This window comes from Lethenteron reissneri, chromosome 47 (assembly GCF_015708825.2).
Source record: "Lethenteron reissneri isolate LAM-NWPU_2019-01 chromosome 47, ASM1570882v1, whole genome shotgun sequence".
NCBI lineage: Eukaryota > Metazoa > Chordata > Hyperoartia > Petromyzontiformes > Petromyzontidae > Lethenteron > Lethenteron reissneri.
This window is the reverse complement of record NC_083825.1, coordinates 9,031,047-9,056,905: the sequence shown is the minus strand read 5'-3', so window position 1 is coordinate 9,056,905 and position 25,859 is coordinate 9,031,047. Positions and strand designations below refer to the sequence as shown.

Genomic DNA, 25,859 nt, shown 5'->3' with positions numbered 1-25,859 from the left:
TCTAACCCAAAAAACCTCTTATGGAGATGTATTGTCTCAATCTTGATTTGGAACTTTCGTGACTGCAGAAATCCATACTCTTTGGTTCTTTCAGTAAAGTCACATAGGTATAAAATAAAATAAATCACGTTTCGGGCGCAACACAACCGTCCATCATCAGGTGGGAAAGCATGGTCTGCTGCTGATGCAGACTGTTTTAAAAGGTTTTTTTTTTTAAAGGTTTGGTTTTTAAAACAGTCTGCATCAGCAGCAGACCATGCTTTCCCACCTGATGATGGACGCTTGTGTTGCGCCCGAAACGTCGTGATTTATTTTATTTTATACCTACGTGACTTTACCGAAAGAACCAAAGGAATATGTATTAAGTCTGCTTTGAAAACCCATCTCTTTAAACTGACCTTTCCTCTTCAGTTTGGTCGGTTGCCCTGATTCTGTTTTTGTTTCCTGCATGTCATGCATTGCGCATTTGGATCCTAGGATGGAATGTGCATTATACATTTCAATTATTATTATTAGTTGTGCTCTTGTAAAGCTTCCTCGAGTGAAGGCCCTTCCACCAGCAGCATTCTGAGCAAGCAATTACAGGACTGTACCCTTACCTCTTCATACACAAGAATAAACGTCTCCCCCTTTCACGTCGTTTCGCAAATACGTCGTCCGCTTTATTGTCAACGCCGCCACCCGATTTGCGTTGCCTCAACCCCCGCACGCTTACTGACAGCATCGTCCGCCCTTTCTCGTATCCGTCTCCTCCTCGGCCTTCGCCCTCCACCCCCCTACCCTGCAAAGCACTTCGATTGCCGTCGTTTCGATTATTCGTCATCGCACCTTTCCAGGAACGCCTCCCCCGCCGTAAACCGGGGTGAGACTGTACTTAAAAAAACACCGATTGTGTCTCGAAAATGTGCCACTGGAATCGTGCCACGAGGCAATGAAAACATCCTTCTAGAAGTCTCATTCCCGGATGGGAGATGACCACCCCACCCCCCGCCTCCCACACGCTTTACTTCCAAAGCCACTCCAATAGTTTCCGCGGTACGCTACGCGAGGTGGCACCTCGTCTCGCGTGTCAACTCTCCACACTTTGGAGGCCAGGTTTTACCACGCGTGGCTGCGCCAGGATTCTAGCCCGGCAATCTCAGCGGTGGCCGGCTCAGTAATTTGGCACAGCCATTATAAGTCCCACCCCCTCCTTCCCCGAACCACAAGGCCGCCACAAGTTGTTTATTTACTGAGCCTCGTGACGCACGCACAAGCCAACTAGGCAGGGCTTGCAGTGTATATTTTTTAGTGCCGTTCGTCCTATTAGCACGCACACACACATTTAGTGTTAGCGTCCAAGGCTGCTATCTACAACTGAAGCCGGATTCGTCGTTACCTGCAGGATTTGTTTGGGTCGATTATGCAGTTATTTTGACTTTTTTCTACAATGCAACAACCGTGTTTGCTGCGGACGAGGATGTTTCAAAAACGTTGCATTAATTTCACGCTCAAATAGGCATTGGAGGTGGTGCCCATCCCCTAGTTAGAGCCATGAGCCAGTGATGGAACTTCCACGTTCCTACGGCGGGGGGCTATCAGACCACAGGACGACCGTCGTTCACTTCCTCCACAAAGTAGTACCAATTATTTAGTTTTTACACCAAAGGGATGATGGAGCTCAGCCATCCCACCGACCGGGATTTGAACTCGCAACCTTCTGATTGCGAGCCACTCGCTCTGCCGCTGAGGCGCCCGACCAGTTGATGATGTACTTCACAGTGCAGCCGTGGAATTGAACTCGCAACCTTCTGATTGCGAGCCACTCGCTCTGCCGCTGAGGCGCCCGACCAGTTGATGATGTACTTCACAGTGCAGCCGTGGAATTGAACTCGGGGTAATAAGTTAGCACTTGAGAGATATTTGCCTCTAAAATGCATGATTGAGGAAACTCCGAAGGGCCCAAAGGATCCATGAGCGCGACACCAAACAGCAACCCGTGAACTCGGAGACAGAGTCCAGTCACAGATTAGATTTTCTCAAGATGTACTCTCAACCTCACCTGCAGGATTGGCCGCGGTCCAAGCGTTAAGATAAACCCACGGTGCAAGTTTATACAAGCAAATTCTCAGTTGCTTTGGTTCTACGAGCCGTATGCCAGGGAAAAGGGTCGAGGCACAGAGAACACAAGTAAGTTGGGGTTTGCAAAGAACAACACAAGTGGAGCATGCAAGGATTTCCAGAGATTACAGGGCAGTGAGACAACACAAGTCGAATAAACGAGATCGGCGATAACGGCAGTAAAGAAGAAAGATAATTCGGTCCGGTGATAACAAGATCAACAGAGTCCTAAAGGCTAGTCGTGGAAGGACCAGTCCGCAGAGAACTCCGTCACAGAAGCAGGTGTGTGAGCCTAAGTTCACAGGTCAACGGACACGGGTTTGAGCGGGGCTGGACACCGTGTTCGGTGGAGACATGGTTATTTAAACCGACTTCAGTCTCTGTCTGTGTGGGACCACGCATTAGTTTGGCTCTTTCAGGCTCAGGAATTTTCACTGAATCACAAAAAATAATGAAAGTCGTAAGAATGGGCCTGTGTGCGCTTTTGTCCCAGCTTCACGCTCAATTAACCACCTACTGCGTTTAACGCTGCCCCACATAAGCGAGCGAAGCCTAGGAAACTCGACCAAATTGCATTAGGCTTTTACGAATATGGCCTTGGGCTCTAGACGGCTCACGTTGTCCAGGTCTACCAAACGATTAGAGATGAATGATTTACGCAGCATGTTTAAGCCACGGCTTCTTAAACTGCCAGACCTCTGATCTGGCTGTGATGGTCAGCACGCTGGACTTACGATCCAGAGGTTGCTGGTCTCCTGCCGTGGAAGTTGAAGCAATAGCGCAGGTTTCCTAACTCCCCTACCCTCCCTCGCCTGTATCCACCCAACAGTATAAATGGGTGTCGCAAAGTCGTTCGGTGGCTTATCATGTGGAAATTTATAACAGCAAACTACTCTAAGCGCACGTTTCTAAATGTAGAGGTGAAAAACCAGAGGAACTGAATAAAAATCCACGTGACCATGGGGAGAACACGCAAACTCCAAATATACAGCAGGCATCAGAGTCGGGATCGAACCCATGACCTCCTGTATACCAGGCGAGGTAGTTAACATCTCGCCGCCGTAGTACTGTAGTAGTGTGGACAGAATAGAAAAGCTATGATGGATGATCCGTGCGATACTTTTGGACAGGTGTTATGTCTTCTCATGAATGCTTATCAGCTTCACGGTGGTGCATAGCTTCGGGCAAAGACACTAAAATTAAACGTCTTCATGACATGATTCTAGTCACACTCGTAAGGTCAGTTCAGGGCAAACTTTGCCAAGCCAGTAATTTGTCAAACATTTTTTTGAAAGTTCAAAGTTTCCCCCGAAGGTAATGGCTGAACCAAGATCCCTCCAAGCAATAATGAAAAAACTGACACTGCACAATGCAATAGAATGTGTGCCGGTTGCTGGGTGGATTGTCGTGAAACAGGATCATGAGAGGTGGCATTCATCCAGCAGTGGATTAACCATGGATGATGATGATTATGACGATACCACGATTTGCACGGTTGGCTGCGAGCGGTGCGAAAGAAGTATGTAGATAGGCACATTCGCAGATAAGCAGAGTTTATTTCACAACTGCGATATCATTGCATTTGTGGCCGTGTGAAAGTTCTGTTTAGGGCTCCCTGTGGCCTGGAATCCCCAGTGGTTTTCACCACCCCTGGTGTGGTCGCTGGTGTGGTGATGAGATTGGTAGCAGTGCAGTCATGCGGAGCCGTTTTAAAACCGGCAGTCTGCCATCAATCCTCGCCCTACTCCCCCCCAAGAGAGCTGGTGGCTGACCACCTCCAGTTAAAAACAGAGCTCTCAAAGCTCGGATTCCACGAAAGATTAATGAACTTAATGCAGTTAGATTTGAACACTCACTTTTCTCTAACTGCTTTTTGTGTTTAGTTTGTTGTGCTTTCCCCGCACCTCCGATTAGCACGGTTGGCTTCGTGCGGCGTGAAAGAAGTTCAACATAGATTCACATACACATTGACAATCGGCTTCAATGAAAGCAATTTTAAGGTACAACATTCACAATTAGCGCCGCAGCAGCAATGTCATTCGCGTAGGTGCACAGCCATTCTTTTCAATCCACTGCTGGATGAAGCCCCTCCCCCTGTCCCCCATGCTGTGTAGATCACGGGGGGGGGGGGGTTATATGACCATACCTCACCATTCTGGTCAGTGCGAGCGGTTGGTGAAAGCGGGGAGCTTTAGGCATGGGAGCGCAAGTCGAGTCCAACAATGGATTTTTCTGCACCGCCGTCTGCTGCCAGCAACGTCGCCCCCCCCCCCCCCCCACAGAGTCCTGAACGCAGGTTTTTTAAGCACCCTGATTGCCGATCAAAGCACTGTCCAGGCTCGGCACTACTTTAGCTGCCCGTGCCATCTGGGTATCGTTAATTTAACTCGGTGCAACTTTTCACTCGCTGGACTTTGGAAATACGGCAGATTCCAAGGGGGGTCTTTGAGTGCATTGCTTGCTGGAGTTTGTGACCCTGGCTTATCACGATGGTTGGGGTTTGGTCTCATATCAGTAACTGCTGAGCGTAGGCCTGTGGCTCATGTCTAGACTGCGTTTCCTCCTCTCCGCAGCATTTGTTTGTGAATTCAATCGTTGTTTTGTGTACCATGCTTTCAATCTGAGCAAAAATTTGCTTTCGTTTGCTTTAAAAAAATGTGTTTTGATTTATGTTCATATATAGATATGCGTATTCCTGTTTGTATATTGCCATTCTGCTTTGTCATAAAGCATCAAGGTGGGCTGTTCGTAAATATGTCAACCACTGGTTCTTTCGGTAAAGTCACGTAGATATAAAAAATAATAACAATAAAATAATGATAATAAAAAAGTGAATACAAAATAATACAATTATTTTTTATTCACTTTATGCTCTCAAACCCGTTGTCTGGTTGTACCGTGCGCCGTTCGGCACGCTGTCCGACGTCACACTCAATGTGGTGGCGGGACCTCCTTCAGTAACTGAACACCCGAATTCCTGTAGAAGGCCCCATCGTGGAGGGAGAAAACGTTGGGACATTACACCGAGCAGAGCGCAGTATGACTCGGAGCGGGGAGGGGGGGGGACATCGCAGAGCTACGATCTTCAAATCTGTAGAGCGTTTGTATTCTCATTACTTAACGATTTCTTTTTTACCATCTTGTTCCCGCAATAAATAATAGCAAACACAATATTGCACTGGAATTTTGTTTATTAATACTTGAGTGTTTGTAATTCCCACGTTAAAATGTGATTTTAGCACGGGCGTTCTAAACTAATAACGTTGACATTATGCGCTGTCTGAACGGCCGTGTTCTCATTTCGAGGAGGTGCTGCTGCTGTGGTGGTGGATTTCCCTTTCCAACTCGCCGTTTCAATTTTGGTTTTCAATGCGCCGTGATTTCCGATAGCGTTGCATTTTGAAATCCTTTATATTAAGTTTGCTTGCGTGCTTGCGTGCTTGCTTGCTTGCTTACGACCGTGCAAATATTTCTGTCGTTTTTTAACCCACTTCCCGTGATCCAATCGAGCTGACATTTTGCACACAGACTCGTTGTGTGAGACAATTAATGTTCGTGAAATTTTTTTTCCAAAATTTTACACTGTTTAGGGAAAACAAATTAAATATTTAATTACCAATTGCTTAATACTGGCAGACAATCATCTGACCCATAGGTGGCAGCCATCTCAAGCCAGAGGACGAGAGGACTCTAGCCGCCACGCATATAAAGGATTTATAGTGAAAAACTTTGTTTTTACGAGTTATACTTATTCTGAATCCTCCTGATGGTTTCTAGTTCCCTACCCTGGGTGGACAAACTGAATAAAGTGAACCAACTTCTTGGTTCTTTCGGTAAAGTCACGTAGAAGGGAAGTAATAAAATAATAAAAATAAAACATAATAAAATAATTATCACGACGTTTCGGCCACAACGCAAGCAGCCGTCCTCAGGTGAGCAGCTTGCGTTGTGGCCGAAACGTCGTGAGAATTATTTTATTATGTTTTATTTTTATCATTTTATTACTTCTACGTGACTTTACCGAAAGAACCAAGAAGATGAATCCCTGCAGTCACGAAAGCTTTAAATCGAAAAGTGAACCAACTAAACCTGGAAACACGGACACTGACCAAAAAATGTATCTAGTTGAAAGTAGTGCATGATAAAACACGTCCGATTACCGCGGTTTGGCTACGTTTGGTGCGAAAGAAGTTCTGCATACGTAGAGACGAGTGCAAATTAAAGATATCAATTTGACTTGTGAAAACGAAGTGGGCTTTGAACGGACACGTGGCGTGAAAGGTTTGGGTCGAGGCTGTTGACAGAATGACAGAGGTGTTGGCAATTGTGCAGCTGGCGACAGGCATGGATCGTTCGTATTTGTCAAGTTTGAAACATTTCTCCGAATCTGCCTAGTTGGAAAACACACATAAATCGTGGCCCAACCTCGATTGCGAAAAAACTCGGCAGCAACCTACCGAGGATAGAATTCGTCTTGAGACTCTGAGACTTGCCCGGGTAAACGAGCATGTGGCATAGCAGTGTGCAGCATGCACATTCAACTGCTTCTCGCGTAAAGCACTTTAAAGTAAAATTAGAGATTGTTCTTCTTGGTTCTTTCGGTAAAGTCACGTAGAAGGGAAATAATAAAGTAAACATAAAAAAATTATAAAAATAAAACATAATAAAATATTATTTTATTTTATTATGTTTTATTTTTATTATTTTGTATTTAATAAAAATAAAACACTATAAAATATAATTGTATTTTATTATGTTTTATTTTTTTTATTTTATTATTTCCCTTCTACGTGACTTTACCGAAAGAACCAAGAAGATGAATCCCTGCAGTCATGAAAGCTTTAAATCGAAATTTAGAGATTGTTCTTTGGTCGGCAGCCGTCGGTTATTTTGTCTACGGATGCAGCACTTCCCCGTTTCAACACGGCTTCCAAGTCTTTTTGGCACCGGCTTCAAAAATCAAAAACAATTACCCTGCCTGCCGGTGCTGGCTGACCCGTGACGCAGAACTCTCGTAATTGTATCTGTCTTACAATGCCGTTACCGGAGCAGCAGGTGTTCTGTCACTCCGTTGCGTAACAAGTATTGAAAATAAGGAAACCGTTGGCATGGTTTTTTTCGTGAACGTTCCCTGCTCAAGGATGAACACAGGAAGTGGGTTTGCAGTGGTCATGCAGTTTCCTCATTTCATCATTTTAGAGCGTTTAAGCCATGCAATGTTTTTGGGAAATAAATGTCATATGTATTGACACCTTTTATTGATGCAAGTCTACCAGCGGTTGTTGGCATCCCCTCAATCCTTATTCGCATTGATCCTTCTACACAGTCGATTACCCGACGCTCTGATGATGCCGGTTGTAATTGCTGGTGAAGCGTCACGGTAATCGAATTGTAAATCTTGTGGGTTTACTCTCCAACACACCAGTGTGCTGTACTAGTAACCCAGTGACACGTTTCGTTTACGTGACAAACCTAATTGGCTGTGTCAGCTTTAACGACACATTTATATTTGCGCGATTTAACCCAAAAATCCATTATGGATAATATCGGTCGCGAAAGCCTACCACGTGTTAAACTCGCCCTACGCTCCAGTGTCGGTATCTTCAGCGCGCACCCCTCTCCCGGCTACAGTCTTATCTCTCTTCATGCACTTCCTCTCTTATTTTCAACCCACCCCCGCTCCGACGTCACTGGTGGTGTCCAACACAAGGGCCGTCTGTCCTTAGAGCCCTTGCTGTTCTACCTCTGTTTCTCACCGCTGGAAGCTGCCATTCGATTTTCTGTTTGCACATAGTCACTTTAAGATGTTTTCTTGTTCATGTTTTTGTTTTTTGTTTGTTGCAGTTGCACCCGATTCAAGAGCCGAATGGCTCACAGGGCTATACCTAATAAATGAACTTTGAACTTTGATTTCTTCATTTAACTTTCCCCATCACTTCTTCGCCGACAACGCCCACATTATATTTTCCTTTCCCTCCCTATGCTCCCTGCATTTCAGACTGCTTAACCGCTGTCCAAAACCTAAATCCCTCTCCTTTCCTTCTCTGCTCCCCTCCACCCTGCCCTACCATCTTATTCCCTCTCTCCTCCCTCTCTCCTCCTGCATCCTCTGCTCGCAACCTCGGTTCCATCTTCTACTCCCTCCCTCTCCAACCCACACCTTCGCCGCAACTCGCCGTCGTCACCAATTCGATATTTGTAAAAATCCATCGCCCTCGTCTCACTCTCTGGCGCTAAACTCCCGGTTCGCACCCCTCGCTTGCCTCCTGCACCTCTCTGCTTCTCGGCCTTCCTCCCAACGACACAAAACAGCCTCGGCCCCAATCATTTTTAACCACCTGCAGTCATTCCAATCTGTGTCTCTGCATATGAATACAAATATTTTATTCATTTGTTAGTCCATCGGCCTATATTGGCTGTCCGTGGCCAAGATTATCAAGAAGTATTTGGTGAAAAACAACAACTCGGAACCCGTTTGCAACCTCCTGGGTCTCATCAGCAGTCAGGGTTTGTAAAAGCATGCTGCTGCGATTCCCAGACGATATTGTCAAGAGCACTCCATAAAAATTATGGAACCCTCCCCACCCCCAGCTCCATTGCTGCTATTAACAGCCTCAACAACCTGGCTACCCACAGCCCGGGCCAGATGAACATATGTAATGACGACTTGCACACTTCTCTTGAGATGGCACTTTATTGAAGACGCGTTCACTTGACATCAGGCGGAGACCCCCGCTGCAACAGCCCCGAGTCTCCCGCGCATCTCCCTTTTATATACCGACCGAGGCCACGCCGACCTTCCCGAACCTTCTCGCTGACTCTGGACGCTTGCTCCACCGGCAGACTCCACCGTCCTCTTCCGTCACCTGACCATGCTCGCTTCTCGATCATTCTCGGAGCCACCAGTCCCTTCGCACTCACAACCGATATTCCTGTCATTACCTCCCGTGGCCACTAGTCCATTCGCACTGCAGGCTGACTCCCCTGGCATTACCTCCCGTGGCCACTAGTCCATTCGCACTGCAGGCTGACTCCCCTGGCATTACCTCCCGTGACCACTAATCCACTCACACCGCATGCAGGCTCTCTTGTCATTACACATATACTGATTGCCATAACTACTTATGTGCACGTCCAGGAGCCAAACTCTGGTTAGCCGATCTTTACATCACCGCTATTCCTGTACCATGCTGTAAGCGCGCATTGTTCCCCCACTGGCTTATGTGGTATGCATTTTCATACCACACTTTGTCTGCAACACAACGCAATGGGATTTTACCCCAGTGCACAAAAATCAAAGATGCCAACCCACACACGTGCTCGTCAGGTGGGAATGTAAACAAACCGCAAAACCGTGCAGCCCACCACCACCGCCGCTGACAAAACACGCAGCTAATAGCAGCATGCCACCGGAGTCTAACACAAAACACTCCACTTGAGAAGCAGACGGCTTCTGTGTTGTACAGGATGTGTGCCGTCACCTAGGGGCGCTAGGTGACGAGGTGAGTTTCCTTGGGGTTTTGGTTGCTGAGTTGTGAGGAGAGGGCCCGGAGCCTGCTGGAAGGGATCGTACCAGAGACTGGATTGGGAGTTGCAGTGTTGTGATTGTTTGATTGATTGCAAAAATAGGGCAAATGTTAGCAACTTTTTCTTTCTTTTTTACCCATGCCACACCACGGAAAGGGGAATGGAGCCAAGGATATCATGTTTGGGGGTGGGGAAGGAATGGGGAAAGAGAGAGGAGAGAGAGAGAGAGAAGAGAGAGAGACTGGGAAAATGAGTAAAAGGATGGATCAGGAAAGATGAGGATAGGGAGGAGGAGGCTACTTTAAAGGCCTTGGTGCTGCACGCAGCAACGTTTGTTTTCACAGTGGGCGGGGCGAGAGGAGGGGTTCAGAGTGGCGGTGGCCAGTAAGAAATGAAGGGATTTATTTATGGGAGGCTTTAGTTGATTTAGATGTGAACGTATTGGCAGTATACCAGTGCAACGGTATAAAAAAAAAAACAATTCCCCAATATTTCTATGTTTTTTCCCAAGATTCGCAACCCCTGCTCATAAAATCTTGCGGGGCGGTGCGTCAAAATCAGTTGTCGTGATGTCGAAGCAGTCGGAAGACGAATGTTACGAGCAGCTGTACACGAAAGCTTCACAGTCTGTTGCCGTATAGCACCCAGCCTGATGAAGATTGGCTGCTTCGTGTTCTGACTTGTGGCCTAGACTTGGCCGGACGGGGTTAGCGTGAGAGAAATACGAGCACTGACCTTTCACGAACTATTTTCCCTATATTGCGGGAAAATAAGAAAACCTTGTCCTTAAATAGCATTTAGTCGTTCATGAGAGATTCATATTTGTACCTCATCTATTGTTGTCATTTCAATAATCCTAACCCTGATGATCCCAACGCCTCACTGGCCGCACTCTCCATCGGTAGCAAGTGGATCATCGCATGATCGCAAAAGATGGGAAGACCTTCATCCAGCAGCGGCATTGACCGTGGCTGATGGCGGTTTGTTTTGCCGATTTCCGCACGTCGAGATGACCACTTAACTGAGGCACGAAGCTCAGCTGTTGCTCGACTGTCTCGCGTGAAATGTCTATCCTGTCATAAAATAGGGTGGTTTTATTTGTACACTCGCTTCTCCAACAGCTCGGCCGAGATGATTATTTACTCACGGCGAGAATATGCCACGTCGGTGTCGTCAAACATGTGTCCCCCCCGCCGCGACCTAGAATGGGTCTTCCCCTAGGTGTGCTCAGCCTAAAATGAGCAACGGTAGCGGTTGTCGGCCACAGTTGTTGGATTTTAGTCGAGCGTGCCGTGCTACGATTCCGGCTGACTCGGGTTCATGTCCTGGCCGTGGGCGATGCAGCGATAATGATAATGCCCTTGTATTTACGCAGGGAAGCCTCGTCGAAGTTTTGAATACTTTTACTTCATATTCTTGGTTCTTTCGGTAAAGCCACGTAGAAGGGAAATAATAAAATAATACAAATATTAAACAATAAAAATTCTCACGACGTTTCGACTGCAACACAAGCAATCATCATCAGGTGTGAAATCCACAGCAATACATTTTTTATTGTTTTATATGTTTATTATTTTATTATTTCCCTTCTACGTGACTTTACCGAAAGAACCAAGAATATGAATCCCTGCAGTCACGAAAGCTTTAAATCAAAATTTACTTTTACTTAGTTATTTTAAGGAGTCTCGTGGTACGTTGCGGATGTTTGGCCAACCCTATTAATAACCGTTTGGCTTTGTGCGGGAGGATGCCGGAGAACCCAGAGGAAACCCACTCGCACGAAGGAGTGACACTTCAAGCTCAGTACAGATGGATTTAAGGATCCATAACTATACTGCCATCGTCTGGCCACCTCAAGCCAAGCAGCATCTGTTGCACAAGCGGGTATATGAAGCAGGACTCGTCCTCCTCTAGGTTAACTCAGCCCTTGATGATGCAGTTCGAACTTATGTGATGTATTTATTTATCCCCAGTGGTGAGATGTTAACTACCTCGCCTGGTATGTAGGAGGTCGGGGGTTCGATCCCGACCCTGATGCCTGCTGTCTATTTGGAGTCTGCTTGTTCTCCCCGTGGTCGCGTGGATTTTTTTTCTCCGGGTCCTCCGGTTTTTCCCTCCAAATTTAGAAACACGCGTTCAGACTTATTTAGATCATTTTACTGCTGTTAATGGACAAATGATGAGCCACTTTGTTGAGCTATCATTTGTGGCCAGGTCGCTTTTGAAAAACAAGTTAATTCCTGCCGTGGGCTTTGCCTGGTAGGATGGGGATGGTTTAGAGTTGTTGTATTTGTTTGTGTTTGTGTGATTTGTTTACCTTTCTTGTACTTTGCACTCCGATCATGTTTGTGTATTGTCGTAGTAACGTTCTTACCCCCTGCCCCGACTGGACATCTGTGCAACAGAGCTTTAGAGCTCTTCAGATTCCTCCAGTGTGAATACATATTCTGAGTCTGATTAACAGAACACTTCCATGCAGTGTTTTTTTAAAAATCCTTTATATTAAGTTCGCTTGCTTGCGTGCTTGCGTGCTTGCTTGCTTGCTTACGACCGTGCAAATCTTTCTGTCGTTTTTTAACCCACTTCCCATGATCCAATCGAGCTGACATTTTCCACACAGATTCGTTGTGCGTGACAATTAATTTTCGTGATTTTTTTTCTCCAAAATTTTACACGGTTTAGGGAAATTTTTTTAAATATTTAATTACCAATTGCTTAATGCTGGCAGACAATCATCTGACCCATAGGTGGCAGCCATCTCAAGCCAGAGGACGAGAGGACTCTAGCCGCCACGCATATAAAGGATTTAGAGTGAAAAACTTTTTTTTACGGGTTAATTTTTTTAACACTGTGTGAGAAACAGGTGGACTGCGTATGGTGTTGATCATACCTGCCTGTTTTACGTCACATACCATTCTTAATAGGTGCACGCGAACAGGAATTTTCCTCTAGCTCTCAAAAAGCTATAAATAAGGTTGGGGGTGGAGGGGTATTTTTTTGTCACTTGAAAAACTATGCATACATTGAGGTGTTAAGTCCATTGTCGTTATTCCTAAGGTAGTTATGTGGTTATGTATTTCCTCCTTGTGCTTTTGTGTAAATACTTCCGATGTTTTTTGTTATTGAGCTGACTGCTTTTCGGGCCACGTAAAAATACGTGAATACATCTAATCAAATATTATTCAAATAATGGATGCTTGATTTATTTGTTTTTTACAACAACAAATGCCGCTTTCGATGTACAAGTGTGAGGATACTGCCACAAGCAGTACTGGGTATAAGCTGTAACAAAAACCGTGGACATCTTCTTCATAGTTTCCAAACCAAGGGACCGTATAAGTAGTGCACGTGATTGCAAATGATGAGATTTTAAGTTCAAATGTTTATTTTTATCGCATACATGTTGTGTTCGTCTCTAAACTGTGATTCTTGAATGTGTTCCCGTTAGTTTTGACGTTGGGTTCGAGACACTGACGTCCGTGCTTCTCTCCAAGTTGCCTAGCTCACAAAAGTGGGCCACGTTTGCGCCCAAACGTGACCCGGCTTGGCTCGACACAACTCAATGAACTGACTGACTTAGCTCAGGGGGGGCTCGGCTGCAAGCAAAAATTTGACAAGAAGAGCCTCAGTTTTCTCGAATACGAGACGCTTGGTCCTTTTAATAAACGACGCCACGAAGCGAGGAGGCCTTTTTGTTTTTTTAAAACCACACGCGACCCCTGGACTGGCCGGCCGGTCGCCGCTAAACTCGGCCCATCGTCTCGCCGCGAGCGGTCGGAAAAGTTTCGCGCAGTTTCGTGGATTGTCACCGGGAGCGATTGTCCCGTGGACAAAAAACTGGCGTTTCCATAGGAACGTGGAATTCTCACAAGGTTCGCCCAACACCGACGAGCCACCACCGTGGTCGTGTGAGAAAGGGGCCGACGCTTTTAACTTGAATCGAGGCACTGGCCGCCTGGGATTTGGGAAAGCGTGCAGCTTGACGATGCAGTATCGCACCCTGATGCCGGATCGCACTCTGATGCCGGAGGCAACTCACTTGCGCTACGAATTGCTCAATTAAAATCGTATCCTACGCTTGCGATACGTGCGTAGAATTGTGCGCGCTGCAGAATCGGTCGTTTACTGTTTAATAATAATAATGCAATTTGTAACACGTGCAAATTTGCGGACGGAACGGCTGCAACTCAGCGGCATTTTATACAAATTGCACGATAATATGTAATGCTGTAACTGTTGTTACACCGAGGCTCATGGAGGGAAGAAAGATTTTGCATGTCTAATAGAGTATCAATTAGCGAAGGACAATTCCGCTAACCCGTTCTTGAAACGATTACCAAATGTGCGAAACGTATCAAATGGATAAGAGCTGAGCAGCGCTGTCGAAGAAGCATTTGGAGCAGAGCGCGAAGAGCTGAACCCTGCTGTCTGTGTTCAGCGCCACTGGCTTGTGAATATTTAAGGCAGCGGTGGACACATTGCCAGAGAATCTCTTCTGTCTGCGGGGCATGAATGGAGGTGGTGAGGGTTGTGGGGTTAGTGGCGAGGGGGGCGGTGAGATGGCAGCTGGCCACGTGTGTGCTCTCGTCTGGTTTCACGTTCTCACTGTGCCGTTGCCGCACAGCGCTTGGCAGTGTTGACACTCGTGGCTGTGTGCATGGCTCTGTCTCTATGCACGCGTGTTCACGCGTGTTCACGTGCGGAGTGGTAGCGGAGTGGTTAGCCCGTTGCGCTACGAGGCCGGCGACCCGAGTTTGATTCCCACTCACGGCAACCAACAGCAGTGACAAACATCTCAACTGGTCTTAGGCCAGTTTAACACGTAGGCTTTCGCGACCAATATTATTCATAATCAACGTTTTTGGGTTTAGATCGCGTTACTTATAAATGTGTCGTAACCCTCCACCACCCGAGACGGCCAATCAGTAAAAAAGTGTCACGTTGACAAAAGACAAATAGTTCACTGCTTTAGCCCACCGGTGTGTTGAAGCGTGAAACCACAACATTTACAATTTTTGAGTACGACGTTTCGCTGGTAATTGCATCCAGCATCATCGGGCAATTCGCCAGAAAAAAAACTGAAAATGTTGTGGTTTCACGCTTCAACACACCGGTGGGCTAAAGCAGTGAACTATTTGTCTTTTGTCAACGTGACACTTTTTTACTGATTGGCCGTGTCGGGTGGTGGAGGGTTACGACACATTTATAAATAACGCGATCTAAACCCAAAAACGTTGATTATGAATGGTCTTAGGCCCTCCCCTACGTCGACTCAGCCTCAAATGAGTACCTGCTGTGGTGTGTAGTAATCATCGCCACTAGGGAGACAAAGGCGGCCAGGAGTGGTGTTGGTCACCGACCCCCTCGTGTGCCATGTCGGCCTTCATAGGTGCTCAATAACCGCACTTGCCCCAACAGTTTGTAAAGGATATATGGGTATATTTGTCTGTGTGCATGTGTGTATGTATTCACATGGAGATTGGTAACATTGCGGTTAACGCGCTGCGCTACATACCCAGCGACCCGAGTTCGATTCCCACTCACAGTCAACACCTAGCGACGCATATCTGAACCGGTCTTAGAGCCTCCTCTAGGTCGACTCGGCCTCTAATGAGTACCTGATGCGATGTGGTGCTGGCCATCCCACCCCTTCGTGTACCTTGCTGGCCTTCGTAGTTGCTCACGAACAGCACTTTCCCCAAAAATCTGCGAGGCTATATGGGGATCTTTTTTCTTTGTTTTGTCTGTGCTTCTAATGCACATGGTGACATGTCGGTCAATGGGTCTACTCCATAGCATGCTCGCTGCCATAAAGAATGGCTATTGGCCTACATGTCAAATAGAATGTTTCCTCTTTCGGGCAGGATGGTTTATTTATTTATTACGTGTGTTAGTGCACAACTGCCAATTCAGTATCACGAACATTCCTTTGGCTTAATGCACGTGATGCACCAGTCTATCTGGTTGTGTGCTTCTATGTGTGTCTCTTCGACAACATATGCCAACGCATGTCATGGCGTGTGCGCGCGTGTGCTATATTTGGGGAGCGACGGTGTATAGCGATAAGGGTGTTGCGCTGCAAACCCAGAAAGTTGAGTAAAATTTCCCCAGCCACGGATGTAGAAAAAGACAATGAGTTATGTATATCTGTTGAACTTTTTTCGCACCGTATGTACCGTGCTAATCGAAGGTGCGGAGAGGGACTACACATAAACCCCAAAAAGCAGTTCTAAAGAAATGAGTTTTCAATCCAAATGATGATTTAAAAGTGCATCGCTCCAGTGGCTTCCTGACATCGAAAGGAAGAGCGTTCCAGACGGCCGCAGAAGCGCATTTGAAAGCACGCGATGCGGTGATCGCCTTTGTTCGATGGTTATAGTTTGCGCGATGGGGGTTTATGCTTCTTGACTAGATCAGAGAGGTATTGTGGTTTGTTTGAGGCAAGCACTTTGTGTGTGTAATGAGTGCGACCTTACGATGTGTTCGTTCGGCAACCAGAAGCCAATGCCTCTGGGCGGGCGTGGTGCTCGCCACACCACCCACGACTACCCTCGTGATCCATGCCAGCCACGGATTGCTTGCTGACAAGCATTTGCCCCAACAGAATCTGTGGCAACACAGGGAACGATGGGTCGGGGGGCGGTCTTTGTACCCACAGAGTGTTCTTGTCATTGTGTTTGTGCGCCGTGTGTGTGTGCGTGTCAACGTTTGCATGGTTGACTGAATGTGTCCGTGCTCCTCTTGTGTAATTTGAATGTAGGGAAGTGGTCACGTCGTGGTTGCGCCGATGACAAAATGAAGTGCATTGCGCCAGGTATCGAAAGCTAAGCAGCGTCGGGCCTGGATAGTCCTTGCATGGGCGACCGCCACATATAGGACGGGCGTTATACGATTCATAATTGGTTTTATTTGGGTTAGATCGTGCAAATAGGAATATCAATTTTTAACTAAAAGCCTCCACCACCCGACAGAGCCAATCAAATCAAGTTGTCACGCTGGGAAACAGAGGTGGGACAAAGTCATTGTTATGCAAGTCCAAGTCGAGTCTGAAGTCATCAAATTCATGACTCGAGTCTGACTCGAGTCCAAGTCACATGACTCGAGTCCACACCTCAGAGGTGGGACAAAGTCATTGTTATGCAAGTCCAAGTCGAGTCTGAAGTCATCAAATTCATGACTCGAGTCTGACTCGAGTCCAAGTCACATGACTAGAGTCCACACCTCAGAGGTGGGACAAAGTCATTGTTATGCAAGTCCAAGTCGAGTCTGAAGTCATCAAATTCATGACTCGAGTCTGACTCGAGTCCAAGTCACATGACTCGAGTCCACACCTCTGCTGGGAAATGTGCAAATTGACTTTGATTTTTCGGCAACCCATCATGTTTAATACAACGTTTTGCTGGAGATTACATCCAGCATCATCACATGTTAACAGCATCATAACATGTTATCAGCATCATCACATGTTAACATCATCATCACATGTTAACAGCATCATCACATGTCAACAGCATCATCACATGTCAACAACAGCATCACATGTTAACAGCATCATCACATGTCAACAGCATCATCACATGTCAACAGCATCATCACATGTTAACAGCATCATCACATGTCAACAGCATCATCACATGTTAACAGCATCATAACATGTTAACAGCATCATCACATGTTAACAGCATCATCACATGCCAACAGCATCACATGTCAACAGCATCATCACATGTTAACAGCATCATCAGGTTGCCACGGTGGCTAGATGTTAACTACCTCGCCTGGTGTACAGGAGGTCGTTTGATCTCAACCCTGACGCCTGCTGCTGTATATTTGGAGTTTGCGTGTCTCTCTCCCCGTGGTCACGGTGGATTTTCCTCCGGTTTTTCCCTGCACATTTAGAAACGTGTGCTGAAAGAAATCTCCACGTGATAAGCAATTTCGTTGCGATGTCATTTGTGGCCAGGGCGCGTTCTGAAAAAAAGCGATGTAGTTCTGCCTGGTATTTTTGTTATATATATTTAGTCTTTTTTTGCACGTGTTAACAGCATCATGAGATGCTGCAGGGCTACGTTTGCGAGTAGCGGAATCGCAGTGAGACGATATCCATTGCCCGTAGTGGTCCGAGCTCCGTATTGTGAACCCGTCTCGGCCTTCAATGAGTACCCGGTGCGGTGTGCAACCAGCAGCGCTGTGGTGGGAGACAAATACGTAATATTTTAAAAAACTGAAAAAAACACTCTTTCATGAAATGTATTAGTAATGGCAGAACTCCACGACTCCAGGAAGTGGCCCCGAAGCTTGCCACAACGTAAGGGACCTGTGGTCAGTTACAGCCAACGTCAGTTTACCGTGGACAATTAGACCCAAGCCGAAACGTAACATATAAAAAGTAACGTTTAAAAAAAAAATATATATTTTTTTTATGATAGAATGTAGTATTGTCATCAGTATGACGTAAGTATACCAAGTTTGCAGTCGATACCACATTGGGAAGTGGGTTAAAATTGAGTTACAAGATTTGAGGATACGACAACAACAACAACAATAGACAGAGCGAGTTAACAAAAAAGCGTGCTAAAGGGTGGTCCTGTGCGTGGTGCTCGCCACATCCACGCACAGGGTGCCGTGCCCACACGATGTGGCACCTCCGATTTTAGCACGGTTGGCTACGTACGGCGCGAAAGAAGTTCAACAGTCATACATACAGCCTGAATGGGTACTCACTAACGACACTTGCCCCAACGGTCTGTTAAAGGCAATACGGGGGATCTTTGTCTTTGTGTTTGTCCCACGTGTCTGTGTGTTCTTTTGACTGTCCGTGGTCCTCTTTGTTTTGCTGTGCATTCATTTATTTGCTTGCTCAATCACCCGTTCATTAATGTGTTTACTTATTGACGTTTGGCTCTTCCAGGCATGGGTATTTGTTGGCACAGATTAAAGCGGTTCTGCCGTAAAAAAAAAAAATGCCATGACTAGCGCAGAGAACTTGGATTTAAGCGAGGGTGATTTGCGCAGCGTCAACCTCGCTCTCTCGACCAGCCGCATCTACCCAGTGGCGAGACGTAGTCAAGACGACTGGAGATGGTCCTGGTTGCAGTGGAAGGTCCAAAGACCCGTTTTGGTTGAATTTCCTCCACCAAGGGTTCCACACGCCCAGGCTCAGACTAGCCGAGTTTGCCGGGTTAGTTAACCGTCGCCCGGGGTTCGGTGTTGGCAGCTGCTGACTGTACCGACTCACCAGGGATGTTGAGCCTGGTGTGCGCCTACGGTAGCAGCTAGAGGGCCGGGCCAGATGGAACAAGCCTGAGGCACAACTAGCTGGTCAGACACACCGTACAGTGATGCTGTAGTGGGAATGAGACTTAACGAATACGTCACGTTGTCATAACATCTTTTGAACCGCGTAAAATTTGTTTCGTGATGATGTGGTGCATAGTTTTTCAATACCGAAAATGGAAATGCAATAAAATATTACGTGGAACTGAAATTAACTGGCATTTGAAAGAAATCGCATATTGTAAGTGCTCCAATGGCTATTTTTAAACAAAGCTTTGTATTGTACCGTATTTTATTTAATCATATACAATGTATACATCTAAACTTATTTTAAAACGTCTTGCGTTGGTATTGCACCCATATCCTAATTAAATATGTCTGGGGAATAGTTTCCGTTTTATCCTCGGGATACCATCTCATAGCAGCCTGTCACTATTAACTATATCACGTAATACAAATTAAATGTCAGGAATTGTGTTTGCAGTGGCGTCAGCAGCATCGGCTGAAAACTCCACTCCCGTTGTCATGAACACCTTTTAATTTATCACTGAAATACTTTTCCCGGTCCCAGATGAACCAGAGTAGGTTATTTAAATAGCAGCTACAGTCAAAGCGAGATAGATTTACTGAATGTGGTGTGCCAGGTGCATACATTATTTCTGGGTCACCCAACTCGGACAGACTGGTTCTGGACATCTCATAGGTCGACACAGCCTTAAATGAGCAACTGGTGCAATGTGTTTAAATGTATGTTAAACTTCTTTTGCACCATACTTACTCAAACAGTGCTAATCGGAGGTGCAGGAGGAGAACAAAGTAGATCCAAAAAGCGGTTCTAAATAATTGAGTTTTCAATAAAAGTAAAAAAAAATTCATAGCTCCAGTGGCTTCCTAATATCGGACAGAAGAGCGTTCCAGACGGCCGCAGAAGCGCATCTGAAAGCGCCGCGCGATGCTGGTGACTGTATTTGTTCGATGGCCAGCCAAAAGCCGCTGCGAGGATGACCGGAGTTCGTGTGATGGTTTTTATGCTCCTTGACGAGATCAACAGGCGCGATGGCTGCTGGTATTTGTCGAGAGGAGGATGGATGAGTGCTTGATATGTTGGCTTGTCTTGGACAAAGTCCATCATGGAACAGGCTGTTCTAAACGTCAACTTGAAGCCTCGCTATGCTTCGGCCCTCCACTACCCGGTCACTTTGACCTCTTCAAGTTTATTTCGAAACGTGCATTTAGAGTGTTTGCCTGATATAAAGTTCCACATGACGATACGCCACTTTGTTGAGCTGTCATTTGTGGCCGGGTCGCTTCGGAAAAACAGCTCTATAAGCTCGGTGGACCTTACCTGATCAAATAAAACATTGTTTAGTTTATAATTTGAGTTTTACCCCAAATGAATTAATCAAAGCTACGGTGCACATGAATAAAATAAGTCTATATAAGTATTTGTCCACCACAAATCCACTGGTCACTACTCCCCCCCTCCCCCCCCCCAGTAGTGGTGGTATAACAGTATTAACTATTTCTGGTCAGGCCACGCAACCTTCATTGTAAGTACCCTACATAGATTTCGATTTAAAGCTTTCGTGACTGCAGGGATTCATCTTCTTGGTTCTTTCGGTAAAGTCACGTAGAAGGGAAGTAATAAAATAATAAAAATAAAACATAATAAAATAATTCTCACGACGTTTCGGCCACAACGCAAGCAGCCGTCCTCAGGTGAAGACCAGGACATTCAGACGCTGTCTCCCCGACAGACCTGGTCTTCACCTGAGGACGGCTGCTTGCGTTGTGGCTGAAACGTCGTGAGATTTATTTTATTATGTTTTATTTTTATTATTTTATTACTTCCCTTCTACGTGACTTTACCGAAAGAACCAAGAAGAAGGTACCCTACATAGGATCCTGCCTTTTTCCCAACAGAATTGAGCCCTCGCTTGGCTCTCGCCAAAATTACTGAAGGGCCATGACTGACAGAGAAAGTCTGTTGTCTCTATAGAGGATCACCAATATGCAGCTTTGTGTAGTTTAAGGGTTAGCAAAGTTTCAGCCAGGGCTCTAGAACCCATACTCTTCCACCCTGGACAGATTGTCTTGGTGTCGGTGGGATTACTCGCACTGTATTCCACCACAGGCGATCTGCAAATTGACTAACTGTGGTGTTCATAATCAACGTTTTTGGGTTTAGATCGCGTTTATTTATAAATGTGTCGTAACCCTCCACCACCCGACACGGCCAATCAGTAAAAATGTGTCACGTTGACAAAGACAAATAGTTCACTGCTTTAGCCCACCGGTGTGTTGAAGCCACAACATTTACAATTTGAGTACGACGTTTCGCTGGTAATTGCAACCAGCATCATCGGGCAATTCGCCAGAATGGTGAGGCTCTGCTGTGTCTCCCGTTTTGATATAGAGCAGCAGCAGCAGCAGGGTGACGTCATCATTAACTGTGGTGTGCCAATGCCTACTGCAGCTTGTGCATATACATGTTTGGATGCCTATGTGGATGGAATGGTAACAAGTCTTGTGTCTTCTACAGGATTTGGAGCTGGTTTATTATTTTCTACACGGCTTGGAGTCCCTGTCCCACCTCCGTGAGCATCAACTTCGGTGAGTGTGCATCATCATTGTTATCATGAAAATCATCATCATGACCATCATCATCTTGAACATCAACATCATCATTATTATGATCATTAAAATCATAAACATGACCATCATCTAGATTTGAAGCTTTCGTGACTGCAAGGATTTATACTCTTAGTTCTTTCGGTAAAGTCACGTAGGTAAAAAATGAAATTAAATCACTTGATGCAGCAGATCCGGCTGTGACGGTCCCACCTGATGACGGAGACTTGTGTTGCCTCCGAAACGTCGTGATTTTTATTATTTTATTTTTATTAATTTTAATTTCATTTTTTATCTACATGACTTTACCGAAAAAACTAAGAGTATGACCATCATCATCTTGAACATCACCATCATCATCATTATGATCATGAAAATCATAACCATGACCAACATCATCTTGAACATCACCATCATCATCATTATTATCGTGTGAAAATCATCACCATGACCAACATCATCTTGAACATCACCATCATCACCATCATCATCATTATTATCATGTGAAAATCATCACCATGACCAACATCATCTTGAACATCACCATAATCACCATCATCATTATTATCATGAAAAGCATAAGCATGACCATAATCATCTTGAACATCATCATCATTATGATCATGAAAATCATCACCATGACCAACATCATCTTGAACATCACCATCATCATTATAATCATGAAAATCATCACCATGACCAACATCATCTTGAACATCTACATCATTATTATTACACATGTAATGATGTATGTTTTACGTATATATACCGTATACAAAGAAGAATAAAAAAGCATTTGTCAAAAACACTGAGATGTTAACAGTAAAAAATAGATAATTGTCGATGTGTCAAGCAATGGCACTTCTTCATTGCACACTAAGATGCCGGAGAGACGGATTCATAATTTAATATGGGATTCTTACGTTCTTGATTCGAATCACGTGGATGAGAACCAATGGTTCACATTATTAAGGAAATTATCTGATAGAAATGTTACACGTATGCTAATGGACAACAGTGTAACCAAGGTCGAAGAAACGAGAATACACCTTGATGGTAATAATGAGGCAAATAACAACAACAACGATGATGACCATCAACACATTTCCCATGCGACAATGTATGAGGGTTGATGCTCATCTCTTGATAGGGTTACTCTTAGCCATTATTTTAAAATTCTTCATTGCTGTTGCGGGAGAGATTCTCTCCATCAGAAGACCACTGTGGGTTCCTCACAAAGCAGTACTAATTTTACTCACCTGAAGGAGATGATGGGCCGAATCCATCTCTGATAGGGATTTGAACTGTCACAATGTAATTCTACTGTGCAGCAATAGCAGAATAGATACAGTAAGTTAGCAGGAATGCCGTGTTAATGTAATAATATAGCGTGTAAATATGAATAGTTTACACAATGTTGGTCATAAAACACCACTACAATGCAATTATTTTGCACTTCGTTGAATCAGAAAGTCGGATTATCTGTATCTAACACGTTCCTGCGGAGGGAGCTGGTAGGAACGTTGAGTTGCTCGGTCAATGGCCAGGGTCAACGGCGGCGTGGTGTATTCCGCAAATATGCCCGACTGTGAGGGCGGGCACAAGCCGGCGTGAGTAGGTTAAACGTTGAGTTTTATAAGGGCACCACGGGGTGACCAGCCCCTCCCCACCCAGCCCCACCCCTCCCACCCCCCACCCAGCCCCACCCTCCCCACCCAGCCCCTCACCACCCTCCCCACCCAGCCCCTCACCACCCTCCCCACCCAGCCCCTCTACACCCTCCCCTCCCCACCCAGCCTCTCCCTCCCCACCCAGCTCCTCCCTGCACGACGGACGGACGGACACAATAATCCCCTGTGGGCTGGTGTAACCAGGAGGTTCCTACCAGTAAAAAGCTTTGCAGTAACGCAAAGCATTGTTGTTACATGCTGCCCTCTTCTGGACAAAGTATATTTGTGTCGTTAAAACTGTCTAGAAGCTTTGCAAACTATTTGGTGACGCTGCTGCTGCTGCGCAGGCAGTGCTGCACAAATACAGGTGACCAACAATAACAACGTAGGTAAAACAATTGAAATAAAATATAAATAAAAGTAAATTAAATCACGACGTTTCGATTGCAACACAAGCAATCATTATCAGGTGTGAAAATCACAGCTAGAATGTATTATTTTATTTTTTACCTACGTGACTTTACCGAAAGAACCAAAGACTATGGATCATTGCAGTCACGAAAACTTCAAATCTAGAATCAACAATCACAACTCATCACTTGCGCCAAGAACACTTGAAAGGAAAAACATATTTACGTATACAATCGCCGACGTTGGCTGGAAGCCTGCACGCTGAAGTGCTGCTGGGGTTTATTGGTGTTTCTGTATGCCAGAAGGCGGCTGTTGGCGTGTTCATGCATTCGTCCATTCGTTATCATGCATTCTTAGCCCAAACGATGCACAGATTTGCGTGCGTAAGAATCAGCGGATTTTTTTTTCATATGCGTTGACCACTCCAGCCACGAGAGGCCGCTTACATTCGGCAACGAGTCATTGAATTCACCTCTTGAATCGCGCAGTGAAATCTCGACACTACACCACCCCCCCCCCCCCCCTTTGCGAATTGCAGCAGCGCAGAGAGAATTCGCAACGGCTCTGCCAAGCGCTGATTCGGCGTCACCGATGTTTGATATTTTTTAGTCCAGACCCACGGTGTCATCCCGCGCACGATTAAACCCGAGTCTGATCGGGTTCTCTGTGGTTGTTGGGGGCCGTCCATAAATGACGTCACGCACCTAGGGGGGGGGGGGGCGTTGAGAAATGTGACGTCACATCAAAATGCGCAACTTTAAATACATATAGACAACACGTTCTACTTAATCAAATAGACTTTTAAATAAATGTTTTCTTCCTACAACATCAGAGTGCAGCGCCACATTAAATACGCACTACAATGACAATAGTTTAAAGCGATTTGAAGCATGTTTTATTTGGGGGGGGGGGGCAGAGCTTTGTGACGTCACATTTGAGGGGGGTCTGATTTTTTATGACGCCGCGTGACAAAGGGGGGGGGGGGGGGGTCAAAAATCGTCCAAAATCGCGCGACGTCATTTATGGACGGCCCCTGGGTCTCGGCCCAATCACCAACGACTGCGTTGAAATGACCGTCGTCTCGAGCGTGGCTTTTCGTCGAGTTCAGGGTAGGGCTGAACGATTTGGGGAAAATATCTAATTGCGATTTTTCTGACAGATATTGCGGTTGCGATTTGATTTGTGATTACATTTTTTAAAAGTCAAGCTTCAGTTCAATATTCACTGTGTAATAGATTAAACACATGTGGTGGAGCATTACCACATGCTACCATCAAAATATGAACAGCTCTATGTATTCTAATGCAAGGACGAGAACGTAAAATCTATGAATTGCTTCCAACATGTATTTAGTAAAAAAAATTAATAGAACAATCAAACACAGAACAATTGTTAAGTTAAAGAACGTTATAATAATCAAAAATAAAATCATTCCAATAATAAATACGACTTTTCAAATTGCCAAAGATCGCAGCCACTGCGATTTTCTAATCGCATTGTTTCAAATTGCGATTTCGATTTGAAATCGATTCATCGTTCAGCCCGAGTTAAGGGCTGCCTCGGAGCAAACGAGGAGCGGAATGAATTTTTTTTTAAAGGACGCCACCACCAGAGGGCGCCGTTTATTGATAAATCTCGAGGCTCGCAGACGTTTCTCCCAAGGGTACCGTAGTTAGTTCCGCGGTGTCATCTTCAGCGGGCACCATACACCAGTGACGTCAGCAGGTGAAACAAAAAATGTCATTCACAGAAAGCTCACTGTCCACGGTGGGTGATGTATTGTCTCGCTACATGCCACCGATAGTAACATTTTAGTGTATTTGTGAGCACTTGTTTTGTTGTTGTTGCTTTTGAAATATGATGTCCGGCCTCACGAGGCCACTGCCCAGTAAGCATACCAATGTTGGGTTGACGTTGGGTCGACGTTGGCATGTGGCTGGTTGGCTCGACGCTCCATGCTTACTGGGTTCACGTGTTCTCACAAAAGCTACAAAACTTCAACCTCAATCGCGATGAAACTCACCACAGAGCTTACCGACGCCGCTGTCCAGATGTTTATGGATTTTGGGCAAGATTGGCAATGAAATACTTAAAAAACAAACATGTTTCTTCAGCAAGCATACGTTTTCGGGCCTTGTGACGTGATGAGTTGTCATGATTATCGGTGAGGGTATGGCATTTATTGGGCTGCAGGCTTTACATGAACAAACTGACATATGTAGGAATCAAAACACAGTTACTCGT

General features: G+C 45.5%; 1 protein-coding gene across 1 annotated transcript in view; it reads left to right on the top strand.

Annotated features, from left to right (window-relative positions):
* Positions 1 to 25,859, top strand: part of LOC133354458 (rap guanine nucleotide exchange factor 2-like) — a 221,226-nt gene that overhangs the window by 12,673 nt on the left and 182,694 nt on the right. The window contains 1 exon segment of the mRNA XM_061571308.1: positions 21,446 to 21,516. Coding sequence (XP_061427292.1) covers positions 21,446 to 21,516 — 71 coding nt within the window.